The 26,974-nt window shown below is 39.3% G+C and overlaps 1 protein-coding gene across 2 annotated transcripts in view; it reads left to right on the top strand.

Moving 5' to 3' along the window:
• Positions 1-12,824: 12,824 nt before the first annotated feature.
• The window catches only part of A1CF (APOBEC1 complementation factor), a 34,629-nt gene continuing 20,479 nt past the window's right edge, over positions 12,825-26,974 (top strand). For both annotated transcript variants that reach the window (XM_065407726.1, XM_065407724.1), the window contains exons 1-5: positions 12,825-12,923; positions 16,498-16,632; positions 18,269-18,399; positions 20,033-20,271; positions 24,204-24,368. In XM_065407726.1, the coding sequence (XP_065263798.1) occupies positions 12,825-12,923; positions 16,498-16,632; positions 18,269-18,399; positions 20,033-20,271; positions 24,204-24,368 (769 nt within the window). The remainder of the gene's footprint in view (positions 12,924-16,497; positions 16,633-18,268; positions 18,400-20,032; positions 20,272-24,203; positions 24,369-26,974) is intronic.

Here is a 26,974-nt window from a genome sequence, read left to right as displayed (position 1 = left end):
GTGATCCCTTTTCCAAACAGGAGCAAAATGTGGTTGGTCGCTTTCATCTATTAAGAAATTAGACTGACAGGGAGAGAAGGGAGATTTTACCCAAGACAATTCACTTTTGAGTTGTTAAATCACAGCTTTCCATTGCTAATCATTAGGGACATTGGATCTTTTCACCAAGAAGCTAGGTATATCTCCCAAGATCTATTTTTACAATATTTCTTCATCCTTTTATAAAATGTTACTCTCCATTTTATAGGCAATCACTGCTCCAAAATACTTGAGTTCATATACACAACTTCATCAAAACAGGAGGGAAAAGTATAATGTTTAATATATTAAGCTTCTCAAATTGTTTCTCCTTCCCCCCTCCCCCAAGATATATACAAGGCTTCAAAGATCACACATGTGGGTGTGAGGTTGACTTCTTTATTAAATGACTCAAAAGTCTTAGATTTTTTTGATGTTTAAAATAAAAAGGGGAGTAGATTCAGTAACAAACTTTACCTTTAGAAGGAGTTTTTTGGCATGTTTATGGTTTTCTGTAATAGCGTTGTGTTGATTGTTTCTGTCATGTTCAAAAGCCCCAAACAATTGGTAATGAACAAATATTTAATTATGTGGTCTAAGATCTTTTTAAACTATATGCATAAGCTATTTTTCAAGAGTAAATAAGATATGTAAATGGAGTGTGCACAAGCTTTTAGTTTATATTAATATTCATCTTGTAAAGAACCTGTGGACTGTAATCACTACCCACCACATTTGTGGCTTTTTTGAATAGCCTAAATGTAGTTTAGCTCTCTCCCCATTTTACTACCCCTATTGACACTGAGTAATAATCATTTTCATTATGACCATGTGAAGATAGATACTATATGTAAGGGTGTCAGAATTAAGCTTTGTGGTTGTACTGCTAATACAAGACCCAATTCTGCAGACACAACCAATCGAAGTGCTTAGAACCCTAAGTGTTTTCAGGACAGATATCACAGAGCCTGGGGGGAAACAAAACATTTCTGCTCTCTGGATTAATTGGAAAAAATAGTTTAAGAAAGAATACTTTGTTAATGAAGAATCATAGCTGAGGCCTTAAAAGGGGGTGAAAGGTATCCTTAAAATTCCAGTTATGAACTGAATGGTTTCTCAAGTAAATATGCATTCTTAGTTAGTGAATTCAGTAACTGTTTTCAAAGAATGCTATTCTTCACAAGCAGTGGTAGTGCTGTGAGTATGACAGCAAAATGGCCTTCATTAGATGTGTCTTTGAATGACTCAATATGTTCAAACAAGACACTATATTGATCTACACAGGATAAACACCATTTTGTTATCTTATTCATGGAAACAGTAACTAGGTTTCTCTAAAGAGCATTGCTAACATTCAAGACCTGAATGCAAAGAGTAGTATATTGGAAATGGAAATTTCCATCTGAGTAAGAAATTATTTCAAGGTATCAGCTGCTTTGTGGTAGACTGATCTTTGTACAATGCATATTGAAGTGTCATAAGTACATAATTTGGGCATTGAGAACTTCTCTATCCAAAGCACATTCAATATTGTGAATTTATCCTTTCTCCCTGTTCAGTGCCACAGAGAACAGTCACATGACAAACTAATTGATTGATGCTGAGCAGTTGCACAGTAGTGGAGCCAGGTTTTGTAACTAAGAGGAGTTGGGGGAGGGGAGGAGGTAGGCTGAATAATTGAAAAATGTGTTTGAAAAAGTACCATGCATACACCTAAAGGGCTCGGGGTGGGGGAAGGGAAACCATCCCCTTTGCCCCTCTGTTGGTTCTGCCACTGCAACAGCTACTCCCACTGACTTGCATATGTTCAGCTCCTCTCAGGACTTGGCTCAATATAATTTGATTTTTGAAATAGCAACCTTTATATAGTGCCTTTCATCCTGAAAGCTCACAAAGTACTTTACAAACTCTGCCTTTCTCACTCTCAAGACTCATCACTTCACCTACCAAACTGCACTTATTTCTAAAAACACAAAAAGAGCTACACACCGTTTTAGGAAATGAAGTCTAGAGTACTGAACCATTTGAAGTTGCAAGGGGATTTCAGTAGGCAGAACACAACTATTCACATTGGAATTTGGGGTTCAACAATCCCAGTCTAACAAGAAGATACCTCTGAAGACCATGAGTGATCAGAACCTCATTGTCACACTTAATCTGAAAAATAGCTCTAATATTTTATATTACCACACCTATTCCCTCCTTTAAAATGAAGCATAATGTTCAGCAGAGCTTCCCCAAACCATCACCACTCAAAAAAATTATACTCAAGGAGCAAGTGTTCCCTGAATGCTTATCGCCTCAGGAAAACATAGTAGATGAAAGATTCATAGTTTGTACACAGATACTATAGACGACTAGAGTAAAATGACATAAACAAAATAGTACTACAATAAACTTGGATTTTTCTTATTTTGGGGATTTATTATGCCTATATTTACATTTTCTTTTCAAAGTATTTTAACATAGTAAGGTGAAAGAAAATCATTTAGAAAAGAAAAAATATTAGAGCACTTGCCAAATGGGTGTAGAGGGTGGAATCAATCCAGTATTCCTGGTTCTGAGTCAGTGATAACTAGGAAATATATTTTCAACAGTGTGATGTCACAAATTTAACTTAACTACTTGAGTGATCACTGTTCATTAAGATGTATTTATAAACATACGCATTGATTTAAATGCAGTCATTAACAGCTTTTTAATGATGAGTACTGAAATTGGTTTTCCCCTGTTGCAATGTCCATTTCTTAACTGATTATTGGCTTCAGCAAGAAACAAGAGGGAAAGTAATAATTATCCCCTCAACTTCTGTGGCAGCAATTCTCCTTGATGCTGTCATGTTACCCAAGGTATACTCAGTAAGAGTAGGCCAGCAGGCAGGCTACAGTGGTAAGGCTGTATTCCTAGTAGTGTAGAATATGGTAATATTGCACTGTTGTAGCATCAGATATTAATCCTGGGTCATTGTAGGTCCAACTGCTTGTGGGAACATGTTTTTATTTAATTTATAAACGCATTTTGTGGGAATCATGGGAGTTCTGGGTTGGAAGATGTCCCCAATATACATGAAACAGCAAGAGCTAGAGCAAGGTTTAGGGGAGGATGATTCGTCCCTCACATGGCAGCTTGTCGAAGCACAAAGCAGAATAGAGGTTGGAAGGGACGAATTAGGGTTGCCAACCCTCCAGGATTGTCCAGCAGGCTCCAGGAATAAAAGATTAATCTGTAGTTAATTATTATATCATGTGATGAAACCTCAAGGAATATGTCCAACCAAAATTGGCAGTCCTAGGATGAATACTCCCACCCTGGTGTATGATTGGACTCCTATGATCTTTTTGACTGTTCAAAAGCTGGTATTAGTCTACCAGAAACAGAAGCATCCATGAAGATATTACAAATGAAAATCTGGTCCAGCCATGCCAAAAAGTTTCCCTTTCCTCCTCCCCTCCATTTCCTTCTAAGTAATTGTAATAATTGTGAAAGGGCCCAGATTTCATGTAGACTAAGTCATAAAACAATCTTCAGATGCTAAAGAACTTGTTACTACTGGCCTGACAGGTCTTTGAACCAGTAACTTCAAAGGTGAAAAAGCTATACGAGGAATTGACCATCTGCTGCTCCTCTTAGTCCCTTCTACTTTCTGAATTTTTAACCCTTCGTTCAGCAGTCAAGTAATGTTTTCTGGTAGATTACAAAACTGAATTACAAATCAATTTTCAAAAAATTATGTGTGAATTTAATTGGTTAAAAGTTAATCCACTATCGGTATATGGCACGGATAGTTTCTACCTATTGAAAGACACTATTTTTTTTTAAATCTTAACAGCAGCAACAAACCAAGTCTTTAGAACAATCAGAGTTTAAGAGGGCAATAGCATAACTCAGAGGTACCTACTTCCTATTTTGTTTGACATCCATTTTGAAGGATTTTTATAGCAGTCGGTGAAAATGTTATGCTGTGTATTAAGTTCAGAGATCATAATTTCTGCTTACCCCTCAGAAAGAATTTTAGGAAATGTTTTTGGAACTTGATAGGCAAGGATTTCCTCACAGGATCCTTTAGAAAATCAATTAAAAATAGTCAACACCAGATTCCACAGTGATTAATACCTTGTGTTATCCTGAAAGTACCTCACCTGTTAGTTCGAACAGCTTGCTGAAAGTAGGTTTTTCACTGGAGTTCATGAACAGCTACTGACATTCTGTGGTTTAAACAAATTGATCCAATCCAAGGATTTAAAAAAATAAAATCAATAAAAATAAGGGTAATCGTGATTTCACATATAATGAAAGCCATTTATTTTTTGCTAGTATAGCACAGTGCAAAAGCTGCTGCCAGCATTGTACATACCTCTCAAATCTGAAGCAGGATTGAGTGTTTTGGATGGTGGTTATATGTTACAGTATATACCTATTATAAATTCTACAGTAGTCTTCAACATATCAGATCAATATAAATACATATCCATTACATTTTAAGAACAGTCTGAAATTCACTGCTGTGCAGACTGTCAGCATAATGCCCTTACATTGCATAAGTTACCAAAACACACAGTAATCTCTAAAGGAGTGTGACAATACCAAACAGTCATAAATCCATATTATGTGCATTTTTTTACCAGATAATATACAGTCAGAGTAAAGTCTTCCCACCAGACAAATGTTTCCAAAGAGAGGCTGAAATGACTGGACCTTAGTAAATCATTTACTTTCAGCTGCTATAGTCACCAAAAAGCAAGTTACAACACAAGCTGGTTTGCTTCTGCTCCCTTAGGAGAAATAGTAAATTTCAGTACTGGGTATCTTTGAGATCAGTTAATTTACAATTTTAATTGTAAATATATTTTTTAAATTGATAAGGTATAAATTAATGTTCTCAGAGTACAGCACAAAAGATCACAACCAAGAAGCAAATGTCATGAAAAATGTATCATCTTTTATAGGTAATAAACAAGCTACTTCCAGCTGAGAGATTCCTGGAAGTTTTGAAAACTGATCATGTCACATGTATCATGTCTTACAACAATAAATATAGTAACTTGTAGAATATTTAGCAGAGTGCAAAGAAGGAAAGCATGTTTATCAGATACTAATAAATGGTTAAACAAAAGTGAGAACTGCATAGCGCTGTACATTTTAAGGGATTATTATGATGATTACTCGGACCTCCTTTCTAACACAGCCCAAAGAATTTCACCCAGAAATTTCTGCCATATTTTGTGCTTGAGCGATAGCACATTTTTGTACACATCACATCTAATCTTGATTTCAAGACTTCAAGTGATGAGTAATCAACTGTATCCCTTGGTAAGTTGTTCCAATGGTTAATTGCCCTCAGTGTTAAAATTTTAACACCTTAAATTAAGGCTAGACATATTTTCACCTTCCAGACACTAGATCCTGTTATGCCTTTGCTACCTAAAAGAGTGCTCTACTGTCAGAAATCTCCTCATATTGGTGCATCTAGACCACGAAGACATCATCTCTTCATTCTTTCTTTGAAAAGCCAAATAGATAGAATTTCTTAAGTCCTTTACTTTAAGACAAATTTTCCAGACCTCAAATCATTCTCGTAGCTCTTTTCTGAAACCATTTTGCAGTTATGAGAAAATGGTGAAGAGAGTTCATACAGTAAAGTACTTATAGCATTCTGGATACTTGGATTCAATGTATTATTAAATTCATGCCTGAGCAGAAGGCTAATACAGACCTGTGCAGCATTCAAATGGGCAAATGTGAATTCATTCATGGGAACCTACATGGGATTTCGGAAATGTACAGATCAGGAGCTGGGGCTACTTCATACCATATTAACTGAAAAAAAGGCTGTTACAGTAGTTCTCTATCTAGGTCACTGCAGAGGACAGAGACAGCACTAAAGTAACAACCTGAAAAATTCAGCTGCTATGGAAACACACTTGTGCAAGTGACTCATTAGAATGCAACAATTCAGCTTGCCTCACTCACAGATTCCAGTAGGCCTACCAATACAAGTAAGGCAAGTGGGGTTTGACCTGTGATCTTTACATCTAGATAAATATATTTCCTAATGTAGTCTATGATACACATCATAAAAAATATGACTCAGCCATAGCAGAGGAGTACACAGTGCAGTTTGTGCACCATGGTAGCCTTCGTTGTCCCTAATATTCATTCTGCTACATTCCATGTCAGTTCCCTGGCATACGTTACACTGGCTGCTTGCTAATGGTCTCAAAAGAACCAATGTCAGATTGGAATCAGCTGGGCATAAGAAATCCCTAGCCATATCCTTTATCCTGTCAGCAGGGAGTGAGGGTAGGAAAGAATCCATTATATAACCTTTTTGCCACTTGCTGATTGCCCTACACAAATTAAAAAAAAATCCTTCATTAGATAGCACTTGATTTATATGATAAACTTCACAATCGTTTAGGGCAAAAATACAGAGCTATTTACCGCAGTGGACAGTAGAGGCCTGATACAGGGAGGTGTCTGAATAACATTTGATATTACTGCTAAAGGGGTTTTGCTGTGTGATCATAGTTGGGTATGGACGGGAATATTGCTCAACTGATTTTGGTCATACCCCATAGTCTTCCACTGTGGAATTCTTCTTGGACCATTTGGTTTCATCTCTGTTCCTCTTCAGTTTTTATATATTCCTTAATGAAAAATTTGGGTGTAGGGCATCGCTGTTATACTAATCACAGAATCATAGAACTATAAGGGACCTTGAGAGGTCATCTAGTCCAGTTCCCTGCACTCATGGCAGGACTAAGTGTTATCTAATGGTACCTGCCTCCAGATCTTGAGCGGGACATTAGCTGTTATGGCAACTGTATCATAGAAATCCATGATTTGATGGCTCAATTAGTTGTGTATGAGCACCAGCAAGATCAAAATTAGCTTGGTTGGACTGGGCAAGAACTGTGATGTGAGTACTATTTCCCTAGCCTGCATTGTCTTTGAAAAATTATTTGGGTAGCCTGGACCCTGGGCATAACTTCTGACCAGTGGTTGATGCAAGGCCATCTGATGTCAGGCATGACTAGGGCTCAGGTACATTTTTTATACTTTGAAAATCAAACATTGTCGCTAGCTAGTGGAATCTGACAAAGTCTTTTAGCTAACATTAGATTTTGTTTTGCAGCTTTGTTTTCTGTGCTATGCTAGTAAAATCTGCTTATTTACCATAATGGAAATCAACCCAGACGAAGTTGAAATCAGTCACTTATGAGGCACCTCAGACAGGAGCGGAAGTCAGACAAAGCTTATCAGAAGTGATTAAGAGTTTAAGATCTGGTTGAGAGAAAAAGGGAGTTATGATTCCCATCGCCAAACCGCACCTGAAATGTGGTTAGGGAAGATCCCTGACTTGGGTAGGAGGTGGGCCAGTGATTGTTATGGCAATGCCTAGATAAGTTTTACTATTTCCCTGAACAGTTAGCAACTATACAATAACTTTCAATGTACACAATATATATAGGATATCCCAGTCCCGTAAGGTGGTGCATATTTTCAACAGGAGTTGAGGGTCCTCAGAGTTTCAGAAGATGAAGCCTTTAGCAGCCCATAGGTGTGTGGGTGTTTTCTAACAATACCACTTGTTGCCTTGTGAAAAGAAAATGCAATAGTAAAACCACAAGAAGTGCCAGGAGTACTCAAGAGCAGTATCTGTTTTTTTTTTAATTGTATTCCTTTAAGTGGTCATTGATTAGCTGTTGACTTTTGAAGCTAGAGAATATTACACACAAAAATTAGGTTCTTCATTTTTAGAATAAAATCATCAGCGCGTCTCATTTATTTCTCCTTTTCAACTTTATAAATCAAAAAACTTCTATTCTTGTTACAGGTCTGACCCACATATTAGTAAGTAAGGACAGGAATTTAAAGAGACTTTGAAAGCTGGACTTCTTGCATTACAAATTATATTTCATATCTGTTATGGAGATGTCCATAGAAGTAACATTTCTGATGCGTTCTAAGAGGGTTTTGCCATTGACTTCAGTAGAAACAGGATCAGGGCTTAAAGCAGTATAACAAAGTTGTGAAGTCAGGTCATGCATGGGTCATATTGGCAACTAATGAGTAGCCTTTGGGCCTCAGCTTTGAAATATATTACACATTTCCTTGTAGTTTTCACAAAAATATTTCATAGCAAGTTAATTGCAATTCAGATAACATTTTTTAAAAATCAAAGCAATAAATATATACCAGCTTCTGTAACAATATGTGCCTATAAAACAAGCAATAATTAGGCTTTAGTTGATTTAAAAGAAGACATTCTCTCTGTAATTAGATAGGGTTACCATATTTCAGCAAGCAAAAAAGAGGATGGGAGGAGCCCCGCCCCCATCCTGCCCTAGCCCCGCCCCTTCCACTCCCTCCCACTTCCCGCCCCCCTCAGAACCCTCAACCCTCCCCCTGCTCCTTGTCCCCTGACTGCCCCCTCCTGGGACCCCTGCCCCTAACTGCCCCCCAGGACTCCACCCCCTACCTAAGCCTCCCTGCTCCTTGTTCCCTGACTGCCCCCTCCTGAGACCCTCCCCCCATCCTAACTAGCCCCCTAGGACCCTACCCCCTACCTGTACCCTGACTGCCCCAACCCTTATCCACCCCCCCACCCCAGACAGACCCCCGGGACTCCCATGCCCCATCCAACCACTCCCCACCCCCTGATAGCCCCCCCCAGAACTCCCGACCCCATCTAAACCCCTCTGCTCCCTGTCCCCTGACTGCTCCGATCCCTCTCCCCACCCCTGCCCCCTGACAGCCTCCCCCCAGAACTCCCAAACACCCCCCCGTTCCTTGTCCCCTGACTACCCCTCCTGGGACCCCTGCTCCCAACTGCCCTCCAGAACCCCACCCCCTACCTAAGCCTCCCTGTTCCTTGTCCCCTAACTGCCCCCTCCTGAGACCCCCCACCCTAACTGCCCCCTCCTGAGACCCTACCCCCACCTGTACCCTGACTGCCCAAAACCTTATCCACACCCCCAGAAAGCCCCCCCTGAATACCACACACACACCCCCGGCTCCCTGTCTCTTGACTGCCCCCTCCAGAACCTCCCTGCCCCTTCTCCGACCCCTTGGCCCCCTTACCCTGCCGCTCAGACCAGCGTGCTGGGGAGGAGGAGCGGGGGAGGAGCTCCAGACTGCCGGTGCGAACTGCCGGCTGGTGATCTGCGAATGCAGGGAGGGAGGGAGGGAGGGAGCTCTGCTGCAGGGGGGAGGAGGGGCTCTCTCTGGCTGTCAGAGCCCCATGTAAGTGGCACCATCCGGCCGGCTGCCCTGTTAGCCGCGCGTGCTCTGCATGGGGGGGGAAGTCCGGACATTTACAAATTCCCCCCGGACGCTATTTTTAGCTCTAAAAGCCGGACATGTCCAGGGGAATCCGGACGAATGGTAACCCTAAATTAGAGGTGGAAAAGACCTATTATATTGTCTAGTCCATCACCCACACAGTGCACATTAGTGGTAATTAAGACATTACAAGGAATGAAAGACAAAAATGCAGGGAACCAGAATAGATATCCCAAGTGGCCCAACCCTATGTGATAAATAGTTCAAGTGTATAGCATTACAGGGTCTATCATCATTAAGTTTTATGGTAGATAATGAAAACTGTAAATAAATCTAACAACAGACCAAGAGCTACAAAACAATAAGATCTGAAAACAAAACTAACTGTACTGAATGTCAGTGCAGATTTTAGAGCCAGGTAGTTTTTAATGCTTTTTATCAACACCTTAAAGAAGAGGAGTCCATTTACTTATACAATGAACACATAACAAAAACTGATCATGAGTTCTTTAGACCTCAGTTCAGTACAATTATGTGACCCAATTTCTACTCAAAAATCCTCCAGGCGAAAATCTGCCTTTCATTCAATTACTCCAATAGGAATGTTACGCATGCATTTGATAGCACAATTTGGCCGCTAAACTTAAGAGACACCTCAGAGTGATACAGTCTTCTGTACATTATGTAATTTCCTTTAGCTTCACAGTTAGAGAGTTAAGTAAAACTGAACACAGCTCATTAATGTAACAATGTTCTGAGGTAGCTATCACTGGTTCCACTTTAAATCACAAGTGCAATTTTAAACACATTATAATTAAAGCCCACCCTCTAAAATCTTTACAGATCAACTCAACATGGCAGGAAAAAGGGAGAGCAGAAATTATAAATACAAAATGGTCAAACTAAAGAGTGAGTGAAGAGAAATGCCACTTTTGGAATAAAAAAAGATTGCTTTTAGTCAAATAGCTATATACACATATATGTAGCTATAGTGACTACATTTTGCATGACATTAAGTTTCTCACTGAAGGACACACCCTAGCAAAGGTCGAGTTACAGGATTGAGGCCCAAATTAGTATGTAAGGTCACATGCATGCATTTGACTTAATGCACTAAGAGATATCCCCTTGATTTCAGATCAAGCACATTCACTTGTCTTTGCATCTCCAGGCTCTCATTCTGTAATGGTGGGACCCTTAGATAGCAGGTTGTGTCCAAGTACAGATATTTATCAAGCAGCAGCTCAAGGAAGAGATGTCAACTATAACCATTCACATCTCAAGTGCCTTTAAAAAAAATTGAGAACTAGCTTAGAAGAAATACAATACTTCATAGTCCTTCACTGTAAAGTGTGACACGTAAGGCTCGTCAGCATGCTAGCCACTTCCTAGTTCAAAAATGTGGTCTTTCTCAATGAACCCCAAAACAATACACACTATAGCAAGTGCAAATCAAATAACTTTGGCCTTAGAGAGAAAATTAATGGATAAAGGTTTATTTTTATGTATATAGCACAATTTCTTCTGGGTTATTTGTTTTTAGCCCTACAAAAAGCCCTCCTTTTTCTCTACCCCACTCCCTCTGGGCTAGTTTGGTACATAAGACGTGTGTAATAAAATGCTTCATACACAAACAATTCTGGTGTGCTGAGGAGAAGTACAGTAGAATTTTATGGGGCACTCCAAAAATGGCATATTTGTAGCTTTCATACAACTGTGCCTTTGACAATGTTTTGAGATTACATATTCTTAATTAAAATTAATTTACAAGGTGGTTTTTGCTTTTTGTTTTCTTCCTTCTTTCTATTGCAGGCAATATTCTTTTCTTCTCCCTTTTTAATGCCTGTCTTTCCCCAGCCTGATTTCTCCTTTTCATTCCCTTCCTCCATATTCTTTCATTCTGTCCCTCCCTACCCCCATGCTCATCGCTCACATGGCCACTCAGGTGTAGTCACTGCACTCAGTCACTCTCACAGGTGCCCCAATTTCTCATTCTAACACACTTAAACAGGTTACCCAGTTTCACTCATTCTGGTGCTTCCTATCAGACAAATTTACTCACTTTAAAGCAGCAGCAGGTTGGTTGGTCTCTGCTGCTCTTTCTGGTGTTTCTATTATATGTTACATTGATGACAGCAGCAACTTGCAGCGGAATACGGGACTTCTAAGAAAAAGCAAGGGTTAGAGCAATGTGGCCCCCAAAATACCATACACAGTTTTTTTAAGACTAAAATTTGTCATTTATTCACCCTACCCCTTGCTTTCCTGAAAAGTGGGGTTAAAGCAATGATTTCAGCCCTGCCTTAAAAAAATATTAAGGAGTAAACAGATGACGTGCTATACAAAAGGTAGCTACTGTGTGACATTTTAGTGTTTATCTGATAGATTGAAAGTAATACTGGAAATTATTTTAAGTGTGCAGGGTTGGGATGTTTTACACTCCATGTGCTGTATTAGCTTTGCACTAAACAATCCTGTTTAGTTGTCTTTTTGGACTTTGGTTCTGCATATATGTACTTAGATACTTTGTTTTCCAAAGCTGTCACAAGGACCCTGATCCTACAAACACGTCAACAAATGCTCAACTTTAAATATGTGATTTAGTGTCATTTAGTTGAATGGGATTATTCACATACATAAATCTAAGTGATTGCAGGATCAACACCTACGTTTGTCAGAATGCACAATGGCACACAATAGTTTTGGGCCCTGCACTATTCAGTATTGGACAACTACATTTTTGCAATTCCTAACACTCAGCATTTCCAGACCCTCTTTGCATGTTCAAATACTATCAATATATACAAATCCAAACTTTTGGGCACATTTAAGCTTTGTCATTAAAAATTGTTCAGCCTGGAATTGTTACCTGAAATTTGGGATGCACAAATTTATAGGTCAGTGAAGCCACTTTTAAAAGTTGGCCCTTTACCAGTATGTGACCCAATTCAAAGTGGTTAAAAACTAAGCTTTACAGATATTTCAACCAAAATAACCCTTGCTAAATTGTAAAATTGTTCTTAAAATTTGAGATGGCCCAGAGCTAAAATGCTGAACCCAAACATCCCTGCACTCTAAGCTTGTTCAAAATCTTAACTGGGGTACAGATCTGAAGTCCTCAGTCCAGATCCCATAAACTGCTCTGCATGAGCTCTGTGCAGAGGCTCATTGGCTTTGATACGGCTTCATGTTGATGTGACAGTCCACCGACCCAAAGCAACTTAGCGTGTTGGGTCTATGTTTACACCTCTCAGTGATGGGTTGTTCAAAAGCTAGAGCTGGATCTAAAGTCTTGTCCCTTCTCTGCATAAATGTAAAGGGGGAGGTCACTTTCCTTTTTGTCCTGTTGTTTTTCTGACAAAGTTATCTCAACTTACTTATTTAGGGAGAATGAGTCATGTAAATATCCTCAGTAAAATGGACTTTCTCCTCCTAGAAAAATTAATTCACTTAATTTATCTTAAATTTGATTGCAGCGAGCACCCCTAATTAACCTGATTTTTTGCTGATAATCACTCACAATGGAATCAAATCAAAAATCGGGGGATGGATTGACCGGCACACAGAAAGAAGCTGCTCTCCGTGCATTAATTCAGCGCACAGGATATAGTTTGATACAGGTAAGAATGTGTGATCACGTGCTTGAGTGCTATTTTTTGCATAGTATCTAATTTTAGCTTTAATTAAGTAGTTGTGTCAAGGGCTTGAGTGGTAAATATTTAACAAGGAAACTTTTCTTCTTTGTTGGTTCTCTTCCCTTCTCTCTGTTCTGTATGTCTGAAAGATGCTTTATTTTAATAAGTAAGACTGAATTTTTCCATTGATTTTTTTGTTACACTGTAGCCAGTCATGATAAGCCAACCAAAAACCTAGAGCTGAATGTCTCTGAATCTCAGGGAAGTTTTGGATTGCAATCTGAACTTCACAGCTGCACTTTATCTTTATAAGATACCAAAGCAAACCCACTATCGCAATGTCCACGCTGTGGGGACTATAGTGGCATAGCCAAGGTGTTGTAGCTATACTGGCTTAACCCTGTAGCCCACAGCAATTGAAGAGGTTTTTCCATCATCATAGGAACACCGTTTCCGAAGCAATGATAGTGAGGTCAACAGAAGCAGACTTCCATCAGCCTAGTTGCATTTACACCAGGGGTTAGCTACAGCACTTGGAAGTGTAGCTTTTTCACAACCAAGAGCCCTGTAGCTATGTCCACCTGACTCAGAAACCCTTTGTACTTTAAAAGTGTTTAGATCCAGGTCTGAATTTGACATCCTGGGACCATTTTTAGTCTCTAAATATTAAGTATTTCATTTCTCTGACATAGGAGAGAGATTATTTATCAGCCTTAATAATCAGATGTTTGTTTAAAGTCTGTTTGAGAAGGTCTCAAAATTGGAGACATCTTTGTTTATTTTTACAAAATTTATAGCAGGCAGGGGAGCCCTTCAAAAGGCAAATTATCCATCTGTATACTGAATTCTGGACTCTTCCTCAAAACAAATGTGACCTCAACATATTTCGTTTTTAAATGCAATAGAAAATTAGCAATACTATGAAATAATCTGGTAAATTCTAAGGGAATATAATTGCAAATGGTAATGAGAGTGAATTTTATGGAGTTTACTAAGGCTCAGATCCTTAGTCCCTCAGTTGTTAGGGACAGAAGTATGGTAGGCAGCACAGCAGCCCAAAGAGGCAGTTTTGGTCTAAAAGGAACCTGGAGCTACCAAAACTACAGGGCAGACAATTAAAATAACAAAAAAACAGTGTGTTTACGTAGCATATAAAGCTGTGTTCACACACTATAGATAAGCAAGCATTTGGGTTTGCTGCATTTTAACATTGTTATCTACTATACTTTACACAGAGTGAGATAAAAATAACATACATCTGCTGTATTTATATTCTGCATTAGTTTCTTTATCCCAGTCTTCTTTTCTCTTTCTTACCTTTATCTGTATTTTTCAATATTTGATTTACCTCCATTTTCAGTTACTTCATCTCTTCTTCCTCTGACACTTTTCTCTTTGCTTCCCAGGTTCTTTGTCCCTTTGTCCCACCCTGCCATTTTCAGAGTTTATCCTATTTCTCCTTTCACCTGTTCCTTTCCTCACATTCTCTGGGGTTTTATATCAAACTCATCACCACAGTATCCACGTAGCTGCTCTCTTAGCTTGTCTCTTATCCCACCCTCACTCTCCCCACTGCTCACTCACTCAACTGCAAAAAGGGAAGGGGACTTAGGAAAACAGTTCTTCCTCCTTCCACCTACTCTGGAGAGCTGAGAATTGGGTTGGAGTACTTTTTCCTTCTTTCAACCCATGAGGTGAAGACCTTGCTGACTGAAATAGGTTTTTTCCCCTCTGCTGAGTCATCCCATTGACTTACAAATACATTAACACAATGACCTAATTAAAAGAAAAGGTTTTGTTTTTCCAGTACTTTGTTTTGCAGTGGCATGGTAAATCTTCTCAAGCCTTTCTCATCTGAATCTACTTTGGGTCAGGGTTTTTTTCAAATTCCTTTTACTTAGCCTCTCTTGAATAGATTCTGCAGGATCCATAGGCATGCACTACATAATAATCACAATTAAGAATGTGACAAAACTGAACAGATTTATCGCACCTTGGCTATACAAAATGAATCAATAGAAGTTCATACATCACTCAGCAGAATTACATCTTCAGGGACAGGAAATGGTGTTTAACGTTGCCAGCTTCAATGTTTTAAAATTTGATACTGCAGGAATTCACTCCTGAATGAAAGTACTGTTATGACTCTCCCATTATGCTGAAAATGTTTACAGTAAGAATGATAATGGATAATTTACTACTACATCTGTCCAAGTGATAATCCATAGACAATAGGCTGGAAGAGACTTCTTGGTCCCTTGTCACTTATATTCCTAATTAGTTTCCCTTCACGATCCTAATCAGTTTCACTTTGCTGTGCTCTCTCACTATGTAAGGAGCTTGAAACAGTTTCTGTCTTTATTAAATAGTTTAGGGTTAGAATGACTTCAGAGGGCAAATGACTAGAGAATTAGGGCTGTCTACACAGCAAGCCAGTGTGTGAATCTACTGTGCACCAGCTTGTCATGCAGTAACTCATTGTGTGGACACTGCTGTAGCTTAGTAAAAGTCCCACCCTCTCCTCTTCGAAATACCTCCTAGAAACATAATTCTTCCAAGAGCAGATATGTAAGCTTGCTTCTTTGTTCTGTACCGTAAGAAGCTCACCAACTACCAAAATCCAGTATAAATGTAATAATTAATAAATGTTTCTGAGCAGTAGGCAGATTGTTGAAAACATGTACTTTTGTTGAATGTGTTACTAGGTTAGAACCAAAACTAACATATGTTCTGCTGGGTGCACCTGTCATATCAGATTTAGAAAAGTTGTTGGACATTGACTTTTTAAGCCAACTCAAACATTTGAAAAAATGTTGCCCCAAATAACTGAAGTCAAAACACTCATCTCTCCAGTACTCTAACGTATGTTGTTTGTGACCCTCAGAGAAACTCTCTACAAACTGGTCATCTCTCAAATACATCAGGAAACTGCCATTAGCCACTGTAGAAGGCACACAGGAGCTGATCTTGTTCTTATTGAAGTTGATGGGAGATTTTTTTATTAACTTTACTGGAGCTGGATTATGACACCTGGTTGCATTCTGAAGCTCATAAAACACTAGTAAATTATAAACTTTGACTCTGTAAAGGGAGATTGATGCTAGGCAGGCAATGTTTTAGCCTATGGCAGGCTGGCATCCTTGTACAAAACATCATGTTATATTAAACACTACAGCATCAGAAAGGTAGTATTTGACTAGGGTCTATCCACATAGTTCAACTTTAAGTAAACAAAGATAGGTAACATTTTAGCAAATACTGAGTGACTTCATTGGGCATTGGATCATGTCTTAATGAGGGAGAGTTGCACAAAGACATTGTTTCAGGTGGCAAGAGCTGAAAAGAAGGATGTTATTGAATCAGGATTCTATGAAGGGACAGAGAGGATGCCAGTGTTAGATGAGCAGAGAGGCCAAGTGGGGGGGGGGGGGGTGGAATAGAAAGAAAGGCACTGTTATGCAGATAAGTCCATGGAGAGTTATAGAAACAAATAAGGCAATTTTGAGAGATTTCTGTTGATTCCATATATTTTAAAATACGTTTCCTTTCTTTGATGTAGGAAAATGGACAAAGAAAGTACGGAGGTCCACCGCCTGGCTGGGATGCCCCGCCACCAGAGAGGGGCTGTGAGATTTTCATTGGGAAATTACCCCGAGACCTTTTTGAAGATGAACTTATCCCATTATGTGAAAAAGTAATGTTTTACATTGAAGAGAATTTCCTCCTCTTGTACCATACACATGTTCCTGATAAAACTGTGTTCAGAAAGAAGGCTGCATTTTCAAAGACCTGGAACATGAAATAACAAATGGAAAATTGAAATGCATATAATTCTAATACACAAGCATTAGCAACTATTATTGTGTGTGTGTACATTGCTAGGTGTATAACCCATCGTACTTCTGTGTTTGGTGAGGCTACTTGTATAGTTTGCTCCTGTTACCTACATCTGTTCTGAGTCTCACTTTCTATTACAGGGCTAAGCTGTATGCTTATACTTGTCTGGAGCTACGGAAATGTGGGGGTATAGAGCAGAAGCGCTGAGCAGAGGTGCTCTGACGCATGCTATCTGCACAGGGCTGATACAAGCAGAATGCCTCCGGGAGCACTGGGCAGAGAAAGCGTGCTATAGCATTCCTTCCACCTGATTTTGGGAGGAGCAGCATGCTCCTTCAATGACTCCTTCCAGATCCTAGCAGGTGTGTAGGGCCCTTAATGTGCCCCATCCTGTCTAACGACCCCAACTGGACCATGAAACACTACAGGTTATACCCAGCCTTCACTGATATCTACATGCAGCCACTGTAATTGTATGTGTGATAGTCACTCACATATTTTTTTCACGCACAAGAAGGGAGCAGTTTAAAAGCATGAAAGTAGTACCAGCCACACAATCATTTGATTAACCTAAGTCACCACATAATTACATTATTGTAACACTTCTGCTCCCCCCCCCCCATTTTTTTTTATCTCTACTCTTTGTTGCATGAGTTCCAACATTAGATTGTATGCTCCCTGAAGCAGGGACAACATAGGCTCCAGTGAAGTCAGTGGTAAAACTTGCATTGACTTCAGTGGGGTCAGGATTTCACTCCATGTCTTATTTTTTGTAAAGTGCTTAGCACACCTTAGGTACTTGATAGTAATGGTTATATCAGGGCATGCACATACCGTGCCCTCCCTATCACTAATGGTAATCACATTCCCAAATATGGAAGCTCCCAAAAGTTTGTCCTCATCCTCCTGCAGCACTGCTGTCTTCACTGCCATCCTTAATTCTATATGGAAAGAGAAACATCCCACCAACGGTGGCACAGAAGAAAGTTTGGTCAAGTGAGGTGCACATATTGACTTTGAGAACAGGCTGATGCTGTGTGACTTTGGAGCCTCCAGTCCTTTTCTTTCATAGCACAGACTGAAATTAAATATTTAAAAACAAAGAGCAAATCAGTGCAAGAAATCATTACAGTGACAACTGCACAGTAAGGTTCCTGAGGCACACATTGGAACTCTGGTACTGTGTTATCAGATGGTGTGAATAGAGGTCATTTACCTTGCTAAAGAGAGCTGAAGTGCTAACTCAGCCCTAACTGTCCCTTAAACATATGTTGCCTTTATTTATTCTGACTTCATTCATGGGTCAGAAAACAGTTCTCAAGTAAAATAGGTTCTGGCTGATGGTCACATTGATGGAGATATTCAAACAACTCTGAGGTGATATGCACACAAGACACAGTCAGGGAAATAATCAGCTTTGTGTAAATAGCTTCTGTGCTGTTGGTGAAAGTTTCCTTTCAGAATGGGTTATTGATTTTTCTTTTCATTTACAGATTGGTAAAATCTATGAAATGAGAATGATGATGGACTTCAATGGAAACAATAGGGGATATGCCTTTGTAACATTCTCTAATAAACAGGAGGCTAAGAATGCAATCAAGCAACTTAATAACTATGAAATTAGGTAAGCATGAGTGGTATGTTCATATAAAGTTGAAATCAAATGATGCATTACTCTGTTTTATTATACACTGTGTATTTTTCCTGAGACTTGCAAAAGGATTATGTAGTTATCTAAACCTTAAAATCACACCATCCATTGTTCCCTTGTACAATGTCAGTTTCCCATTGATGAAAATACACTTATAATTAGTTAGTTGGAAATTTCCTGCTGAAGTGTTTAAAAACGGTTCAGACCTATAGAAATGTCTTTAGATCATTTCAAAACATTTTTTATTTTGTTTTTAAAAATTATAGATATCATAGTCAGAAGGAACCTCAGGAGGTCATCTAGTCCAACCCCCTGCTCAAAGCAGGACCAAGCCGCAGATCCCTAAATGGCCCCTTCAAGAATTGAACTCACAACCTTAGGTTTAGCAGGCCAATGCTCAAACCACTGAGCTATCCCTAATTAGCTTAAATTTTAAAACTGCCATTTCAAACTAAAAAAATCAAACTTTTCATTGATAAAGTGTGAAAATGAAATGTTTTAAGAATTTCAAAACTTTTTTCAACATTTTTAGTTGAAACAATCTGTCCAAACCAACCCTCTCCTGCAAAGTTTCCATTTTGATAAATCTGCATTTTCTAACAAAAATGTGTTTTGTCAAAAAATTCTGGATCAGCTTTACTGACAACCCTCTTTTGGCTCATGGGGAGGCAGGAGGAGCTGCTGACTAGCCCATCCTGAGCTTTGTGGGGAGTTGTGGACTGAGCAGGGAGCCTTCTTAAATTCACAGAGTATGAGTGGGGCATCATGCTAACGCCCATGAGGGATTGGACTTTCTGATGTATTATTTAAGGCTAGCTGGGGATGGAATTTGGAGGCTGTCTAGGAAAAGAAGAGCCTTTTAAGGCTTATGGGGAAGGAAGCTGTAACTCTCCAAAAGCCCTCCAGAGGGGCTGGGGACAAGAGGAGGTAAAATGGGAATGAATGAAGGAGTCTTCATTCCCTGGGGCTCTGCATGGAGCACAGAGAGAAGCAGGAAGCACCCAGAGAGAACAGGGATTAGCACTCCCTATGGCCTGAATCATGCAGGCTGGAGAACAGTGAGAGGTAGAGAGAGGTGTTTCCCCAGGCCCCCAGTTGTGCTGACCCACAGGCTGACTATGATTTCCCAGTTAGCTGACACATTGGTGAACATGATTTGTCCTGGTCTATAGTGACTGTAAATCACAGTCAGCATCATATTAGCTAAACACAATTCTTCACTGTTGTGCTCATCAATGGTACAGTTCTGGGGTAAAAACAACCCTCAATGGCTGGCTGTGGAAATAAACACCTAGGAAGTTAAAGATTAAAATTTATTTCTCCCAAAGTCTCAAATTATTTCCAAGCAATATATTCTCAAAACACTGATACCTGCCTGCAGCTCCAATTTCACCTTCAAATTTGCGGTGTGTGAACATTCAAAATCAATTCTGAATATATTCCTTTTTGTCTGGCAAAATTGCTGACTGAGTGTTGGATGGAGTACACTGCTCAAATGGATTGGTTTGATATGTTTTAAACTGTGTTTTTTGGAAAGATGAGGCTTGTGGTTTCTCAAAGAACTGAGCCTGATTCATTACAAACTGGAACTGTTGTTTGTATGCAGGAATGGACGACTCCTAGGGGTTTGTGCCAGTGTAGACAACTGCCGTTTGTTTGTAGGAGGAATCCCAAAAAACAAGAAGAGAGAAGAAATTTTAGCAGAGATGAGGAAAGTCACAGACGGGGTCATTGATGTCATTGTGTATCCCAGTGCAGCAGACAAAACAAAAAACCGTGGCTTTGCTTTTGTGGAATACGAAAGTCATCGAGCAGCAGCAATGGCAAGAAGAAAACTGCTACCAGGTTTGTTTGCAGTGTTGGTCATGCAGCTTCCTTCACCATGGCGCTTCACGAGGTCATTTAGCATTAAAGAAACCAACAGCAAACACTGACATTTTTCAGCTTTCCTATTGCCTGCCTGCCCGCCCAGCTGCTGGAGAGGCATAAAGCCTAACCACTGAGCTTCTTCACTTCTCCCCAGCTCCAGGGCCAGCCCGGCAGAGAGACGGATACTTAGCCTCTACAGCCCTGGAGTGGGAGGGAGGGGATGAGTCTCCCCACCAGCTGATTGTCCAGTCCCGGAACTTGGGGGAACACTGGGAGGCAGAGTCAGGGAGCTCAGTCTTGGTAGCCCCCCAGAAAGCTCTGTCAATTGGAAAGAGCCTTCTAAGGGGGCGGCTGGGGAGCCATCATTTTGATCATGAGATTTTGGGGCAAAATTTAAATTTTCCCATGGAAAGTTTTGATTTTGAGAGAAAGGCATTTTCAATCAGAAAAATCATTCCAACAAAAATTTCCCAGCCAGTTCTACTGTAATGGAAAGCATAATGTGATCTTTGCCACCATCACATTGTTAACACTGCTTGTGTGTTACACCCTTTCCCCCTTTCTACGTATATCCTATCTATTTATATTGAAAGCTCTTAGCGGCAGGGACTGTCTACTACTCTGTGTTTTGTACATTGCCTAGCACAAGGGGACCACATTCTTGGATGGTCCCTTAGGCACTACCATAATAAACAATCATCACTACAGCAAGCACTTATACAGCAGTTATCGCTTCAGGAGTTCCACTGATGGGGACTGACCTTTCCCCAGCCACTGCCACCCTCTTTTGGGGCAGCGCTGGCAGCTTACAGACCTCCTGAAAGAGGGGAAGGTGTGTCTGCTGGACTTAAATTGCCAAGGCCCCAACTCAGTGTCTACGCCATCTTCCATTTGCAGAGTCTCCTGGACTGAATTTGTCCCGGTAAATGATTATTACATCTGAGTACTACTACTTTGCACCATTATAGTCCCTTTTATTTGTGCATTAAGTGACTTGCCCAAGACCAGATAAGTTATTTACTGAGCCAGGAATTTAACCCTATATTCCTGTCTTAATTCCTGTCTAATTTCAGATGCATCAATTTTATGAAATTACCTTTATATAATACAAAGACACGCAACACATACACATGCATGTACTTTATTATATACATAAAAATCCGCTGCAAAAGACAATGCTTTTGCAGTTAATACAGGCCAAATTAACCTCCATTATACAGCAGATTGTTTAGTGGAATTCAGTGGAATTGGCCCTGGTAGGTCATTTTCTTGGTTCAAAGAGATTTTCTAGGCTCCTTTCAGGAAAAAACATTGCTCAATCTCTGCTGAAATTAGAAGTAAATCTCTGATAAATCCATTTATCATTATTTGTACTGATGCAATCTAATATATTTGAAATAGTATAGCTGCTACAGATTTTGCAAGGATTTAAAGTTGCATTAAAGAAGAAAAATATTTTCTTCCCAAGATGGTGGGGGAGATGGCAAGATTGCTGAATGTGGGAATATTTATGGGCCCTAATCAGGGAGGATGGGGACTCCCATTAACTACAGTTGGAGTCAATGGTACTCAGAACCTTGCAGGATTTGGAGAATACAATTTGAGACCCTTATTCAGGAAAGTAGTTATGAACATAATTAGCTTTAGAAATGTGCTTAAGCATTTTCCTGAATAGGGATGCTTTCCTAACTGGAGCCTAACGAAGCAATCTCTAATGAGGAATTGCATTTATGCCTAGACTTATATTACACAAGGAATATCTTTGAATAAGAATGTACTAGCTGCTACATTTGAAGACATGAGCAAAATTTATTAGTATTTAGCCATGAGATTTGATTAATTTTTAAGTAGGCGTGTACAGGTTTTACTAAGGGGGTAATCTGAATACAGTAGAGTTACATAGGTAGTTTATAATTGGCCTACAGAACCTCTAGTACTTGTGATAATAATTATTATAATCAAGGTGAAAAGAAACCAACTTGACTGTCTGTCCCCAAGATAAGTTTACAGAATTGGCCTTTAGGAGAACAGCTTCCATAACACACATATCATGTGAAAGTCACCATGCATTATTAAAATCAATATTAGATCTTCAAATTGTGTGCAATGAAAGTCAGAAAAGATAACTAGATCTTGGTACCATCACTCTTACAACACATCTAGCGTTACAAAAGTTCCATGTTTATACTGAACTTTACATATGGGCAGAAGTGTGGAATAGTGACAAAAGCATGGAGATGGGGTTAAGAGTTCAAGATTCTCTAAGCAGCTCTGACTCTCACTGTGCGACTTTGGCCAAATCCTACTCCTTCAGTTTTCCCATTTGCCAGATAGGAATAATACTTCACAGAGGTTCTGTGAGACTCAAATAATTGTAAAATGCTCTCGGATCTTCCTCCAAAGTATGGTGCTAGATAGCCATTTTTGTTTATTTTATATTCACCTTGGCATGTGAGCATAATTTAAGATCATATGCAGCTGGCCAAATTAATATCACTCAAAGCTTTTTAAATAAATTATACTGTGACATCACCACATGATGCAGTGGGCAAAGTCTTAAGATATGTTTTGCTTTAAGGTATATTTAAGCTCTCATTAAAAAGTAAAGCTTCCACTGTTCTGTGGATATATAGAACTCAGGGAGTTTATCAAGTTCTAGTATGAGGGAAGTTCGGTGTCCAAGCTTATTTATGCCTTGAAGAGACTACTAGCAAAACCAACCTGTTATTTCTACTGATGATTTGAATATGATCACTGAGAACTGGACCAAAGCCATACATGTTACATAGCTAATTGATAGCCTATCAAATGACTACTTTTAGTCATTACCAGTTTGCTGAACTCATTAAAATTGCCAATGAAAAAGCACTGAGTCTATCACAACATCTATGATATTATTGGGTGAATCCAGGACAAGACTGGGCAGGAAATAAGGTCCTGAGATTTTTGTGGCTGAGCTAAGCTTCAATTACTGTTGGAAGAGGAGTAATTCCCTACAAGATGTGCAGGAATGGAAGGAAAGCTGGTCGAAGCAGTTACTGTCGCCATCTGTAGGAGACAAGATGTGCCTCTGCAAAAGGCTGTTTGCCAGTGCTCATTAGCATGATTTGCATGACCTCAAGACCAGCTCTGTGGTTATATGCAAAGCTATGCCAACACTCTTGATGAATTTAAAAGCAGTGGATTAATTAACCAAATGTAAATTATAACTATGGACATGAGATTCATGATGCTGTCATAGCACTGATTTTTAGCCATCTAATTTTTTCCCTTTAGAGCTCCCCAAATCAGTTACAATTTCTCCTTGAGGGACTCATCCAATACACACTAAGTCAGTGAGATTTCTTTCCCCCACATAAGGCCCTTTTTGTAATCATTTATTACCTTTCATTCCCCTATCTTCGCTATTTCCATTGAAGCACTATTCTATAGGGAACAAACTACTGCACACAAATCAAATTTCTGAGAACATAAGTCTTACTTAAACTTATTAGAATCACAGTGTTTGTCATACTGTAGTCTGTGGAGTCCCTTCCAATCAGCTGCAGAAAGAAACATTTTGAAACCAAACAGTGGAGGGAAGGGATTTTTGGAAGAGAAGCGGGTTCATTAAGAGATCTCTCTGAGTGGTTCATAGAATGAAAATATTTGAGGACCGTACCATATTTTCTCTCCATCCTTGTTGGATGCTGCATATCTGCAGTGTTAGAAGAATAAAATCTGGACATCTGACTATCTGTTTCTGGATACACATGGTACATGTGCCACAGTTTGAGAATTAAATTTTAGACCTTCTGTATAATCACTCCATTCTACTACCACAGCATAATTTTATACAAAAGATCAATATGCCTAGAAACCAACTGAACAATGGTACTTTCAATTTTTTTTTATTTTTTTTTTTGCAGGAAGAATACAGTTATGGGGACATCCTATTGCTGTAGACTGGGCAGAACCAGAAGTTGAAGTTGATGAAGATACAATGTCATCAGTTAAAATCCTCTATGTGCGAAACCTTATGCTATCAACCACTGAAGAGACGATTGAAAAAGAATTCAACAATATTAAACCAGGTAGGAAATGACATAAAGTAGGTTTTTAGCTGTTGAGGGTTTAAGTCCATTAAATTGGTACATATTGTTCAGTTATAGTAAACTAACAGTAGTTGGTCTGTTTCTCTGAAATATTAAATTGATGGAACACCAACGTAAAGGATAACATAGCTGTTCTTTCCCCTGTAAAACATTCAAGTGCTGAAACAATTTTCACCCAGTTTAAGTTCCTAAAACAGCCACTGCTGGCATTAGATCATACAGTAAGCTGCTTGTTTTCTAATTGACAGCACAACTGACATTTTCAGGGCGGTTTGGCAAGTCAAATAGCTCTGCGGCAGTCCAAAATGGTGTATGAAAAGTCCTAAGGATTCTACTCTATATAACGAAGTGCATTTTGGCACTCCAAGAAATACAATAATCTCTGCACTACTTTCTTGTGCTCAGCATCAGGAAATCATTCATGATTTAACTCACTTCTATTAACTTTCTCCTTAAAGTTTAAAGATGTATTGCAGAGCATCTTAACTCTTCTGCTTTGTCTCTGGCTCCATAAATTTCTCTTTTTCACATTAGGCTGCAGCTGAAAGATCTATTAGAAATTCCTATATGAGTCATTCCTGTCTTTTTAATCCCTCAGTATAATACTTTTAGCAAACATGAAGTTGTTAGATAAATCATTTTACTTTCAGCTTCTTCCCCATTATTAATCCCAATTTGCTCCAGAACATTTAACCTATTAGCACTCCCTATACATGTTTATTGTCACCTAAAGTGTCTATAAAACTCCATCATTTTTCACTTAAACCAAATTTGCTCAAAGGAAACGGATTCCAAAATAGTTTATGGAAGCTTTTAAATTGCATTTGCTTTAATGATATATTTCTACAGTTTTATCATTTTCCTCTCCACAGATTTTGATCCCGTGCAGGGATGAAAACTGGAAATTTCTCTGTCTCTCCCTCTTTTTTTATTAATAATATTTATTTTTATTATTTTAGACAGATTAAAAATCTGGAACAACTCATTTTTGAGGATGTTGCATGTTTTAAAAAACTGTGTATATAGTAGCTAAATATGACCTTTGGGGAAATAAGCACAGCTCTGGGGTTATAATGAAATTATAATTAGAAATGTCAGGAACAGTCTGAAATTATTTTTCCCTTCCCCTGAGCCTCTTGCACTGGATATAATGCTGTATTGCAACACCTTGTTACTGAAATGTACATTTGACCCAGTGATCCTGTACCTGGAAAGCATTTTGACAGTAATACAACATCCCGTAACAAATCGTTCAGTTTAGAGGAGTTAAAATCTAGAGCTGCCACTATGGATCAGATTCCAAAGAGTTTCTTAAACCCACATTTCCCATTAACTTTGGTGGTAATGTTGTGAATGATCCAAGGGCAAAATAAAGCATGAAGACTATTATATTTTATAAAGCTGCAGTGCCAAATTCAATGCTTGCTTTTGGGTTGTTTTGTGCCATTCAAATGGCACGAAGAGTCTAGAGCACTCTGGACAATTAGGGCAACAGCACCTAGAATGAGAGGCCCATTACTGAATTTAACTTTTCAAATTTGTGCACACAGTCCTAAGCCTGGATAAAAGATTTTTGTTTCCCAGAGTGCACTAATATCTGACATGGAAGCCAAAGAACAGTTTCTCTGTAAATGTGGGCACAAGAGACAGGAATACGTATTATGATGTAGTCTCTTCTGCCTGTCTGATCCATTCTTGTGAAGGAATTAATGGTAATAAACCAAAATTCTGCTCAAGAAATCCCAGGCAAGGGGTTAAATTTATGATTATGGGGAGCAAGAAGTCAATTGGCTCCCATTTCTGGCTGGCTGGCCAATGGGCAGCAAAGTGCTCGGATATATTTCCCCTTTCATTCGAAAGCTGTAGATCACCTTGCAGATCCCATCAAGTTTCAAGTGATGTTAGAAAAGCTCCAGCTACATACCCAAAAGCAAGCCACTCTGCCTCCCTAACCCTTACCCCCCATACTGGTATCATTTTAGAAAAGTCAACCCGAGTGTCATTTTGAAGTAGTGCACCCAGCTTCCAGTACTCGCTATGATACCTTCTTGTTTCACAGCCAATACCTTGCTTTTAATGCCCACCCCACCCCAAAAAATGTTGCTGCAACTGTTTCAGTAAGTACTACTTACTGCAGTAACACAATTCCCTGTGTTCCAATTCAGCATTCGAAGCAGGAAAAACCATAAGATTAAGATCTGGTCTACTCTAGGAAATTAGGTCGGCTTAACTGCATCGGGCCGGGTTGGAAAAGTCCACACCTCTGAGCCATATAGTTAAGCCGAGCTAAGTCACTGTGTAGACACTGCTAGGCTGCCAGAAGAATCCTTCCCATCAGCATAGGTAGTGTCTACACTGAAGTGGTGCAGCAGTACAGTGCAGTGGTGCAGCTATGCTACTGTAGCATTTCAAGTGTAGACAAGCCCTAACTTAGCATTCACGTGCCACCTTTTTTTCCAGGATCTGTATCTATGATAGTAGATGTCTCAGTAGCAGTAGAGGATAGAAATGCACTTCCAGGAAGTGGGAATGGAGAAGACAGAGCCATTAAAAAAAATAAGGAAGATCAATTCTTAAAGCTTTGA

The sequence above is a fragment of the Emys orbicularis genome, chromosome 7 (assembly GCF_028017835.1).
Source record: "Emys orbicularis isolate rEmyOrb1 chromosome 7, rEmyOrb1.hap1, whole genome shotgun sequence".
Taxonomy (NCBI): Eukaryota; Metazoa; Chordata; order Testudines; family Emydidae; genus Emys; species Emys orbicularis.
This window is presented reverse-complemented; position numbering and strand designations above follow the sequence as displayed.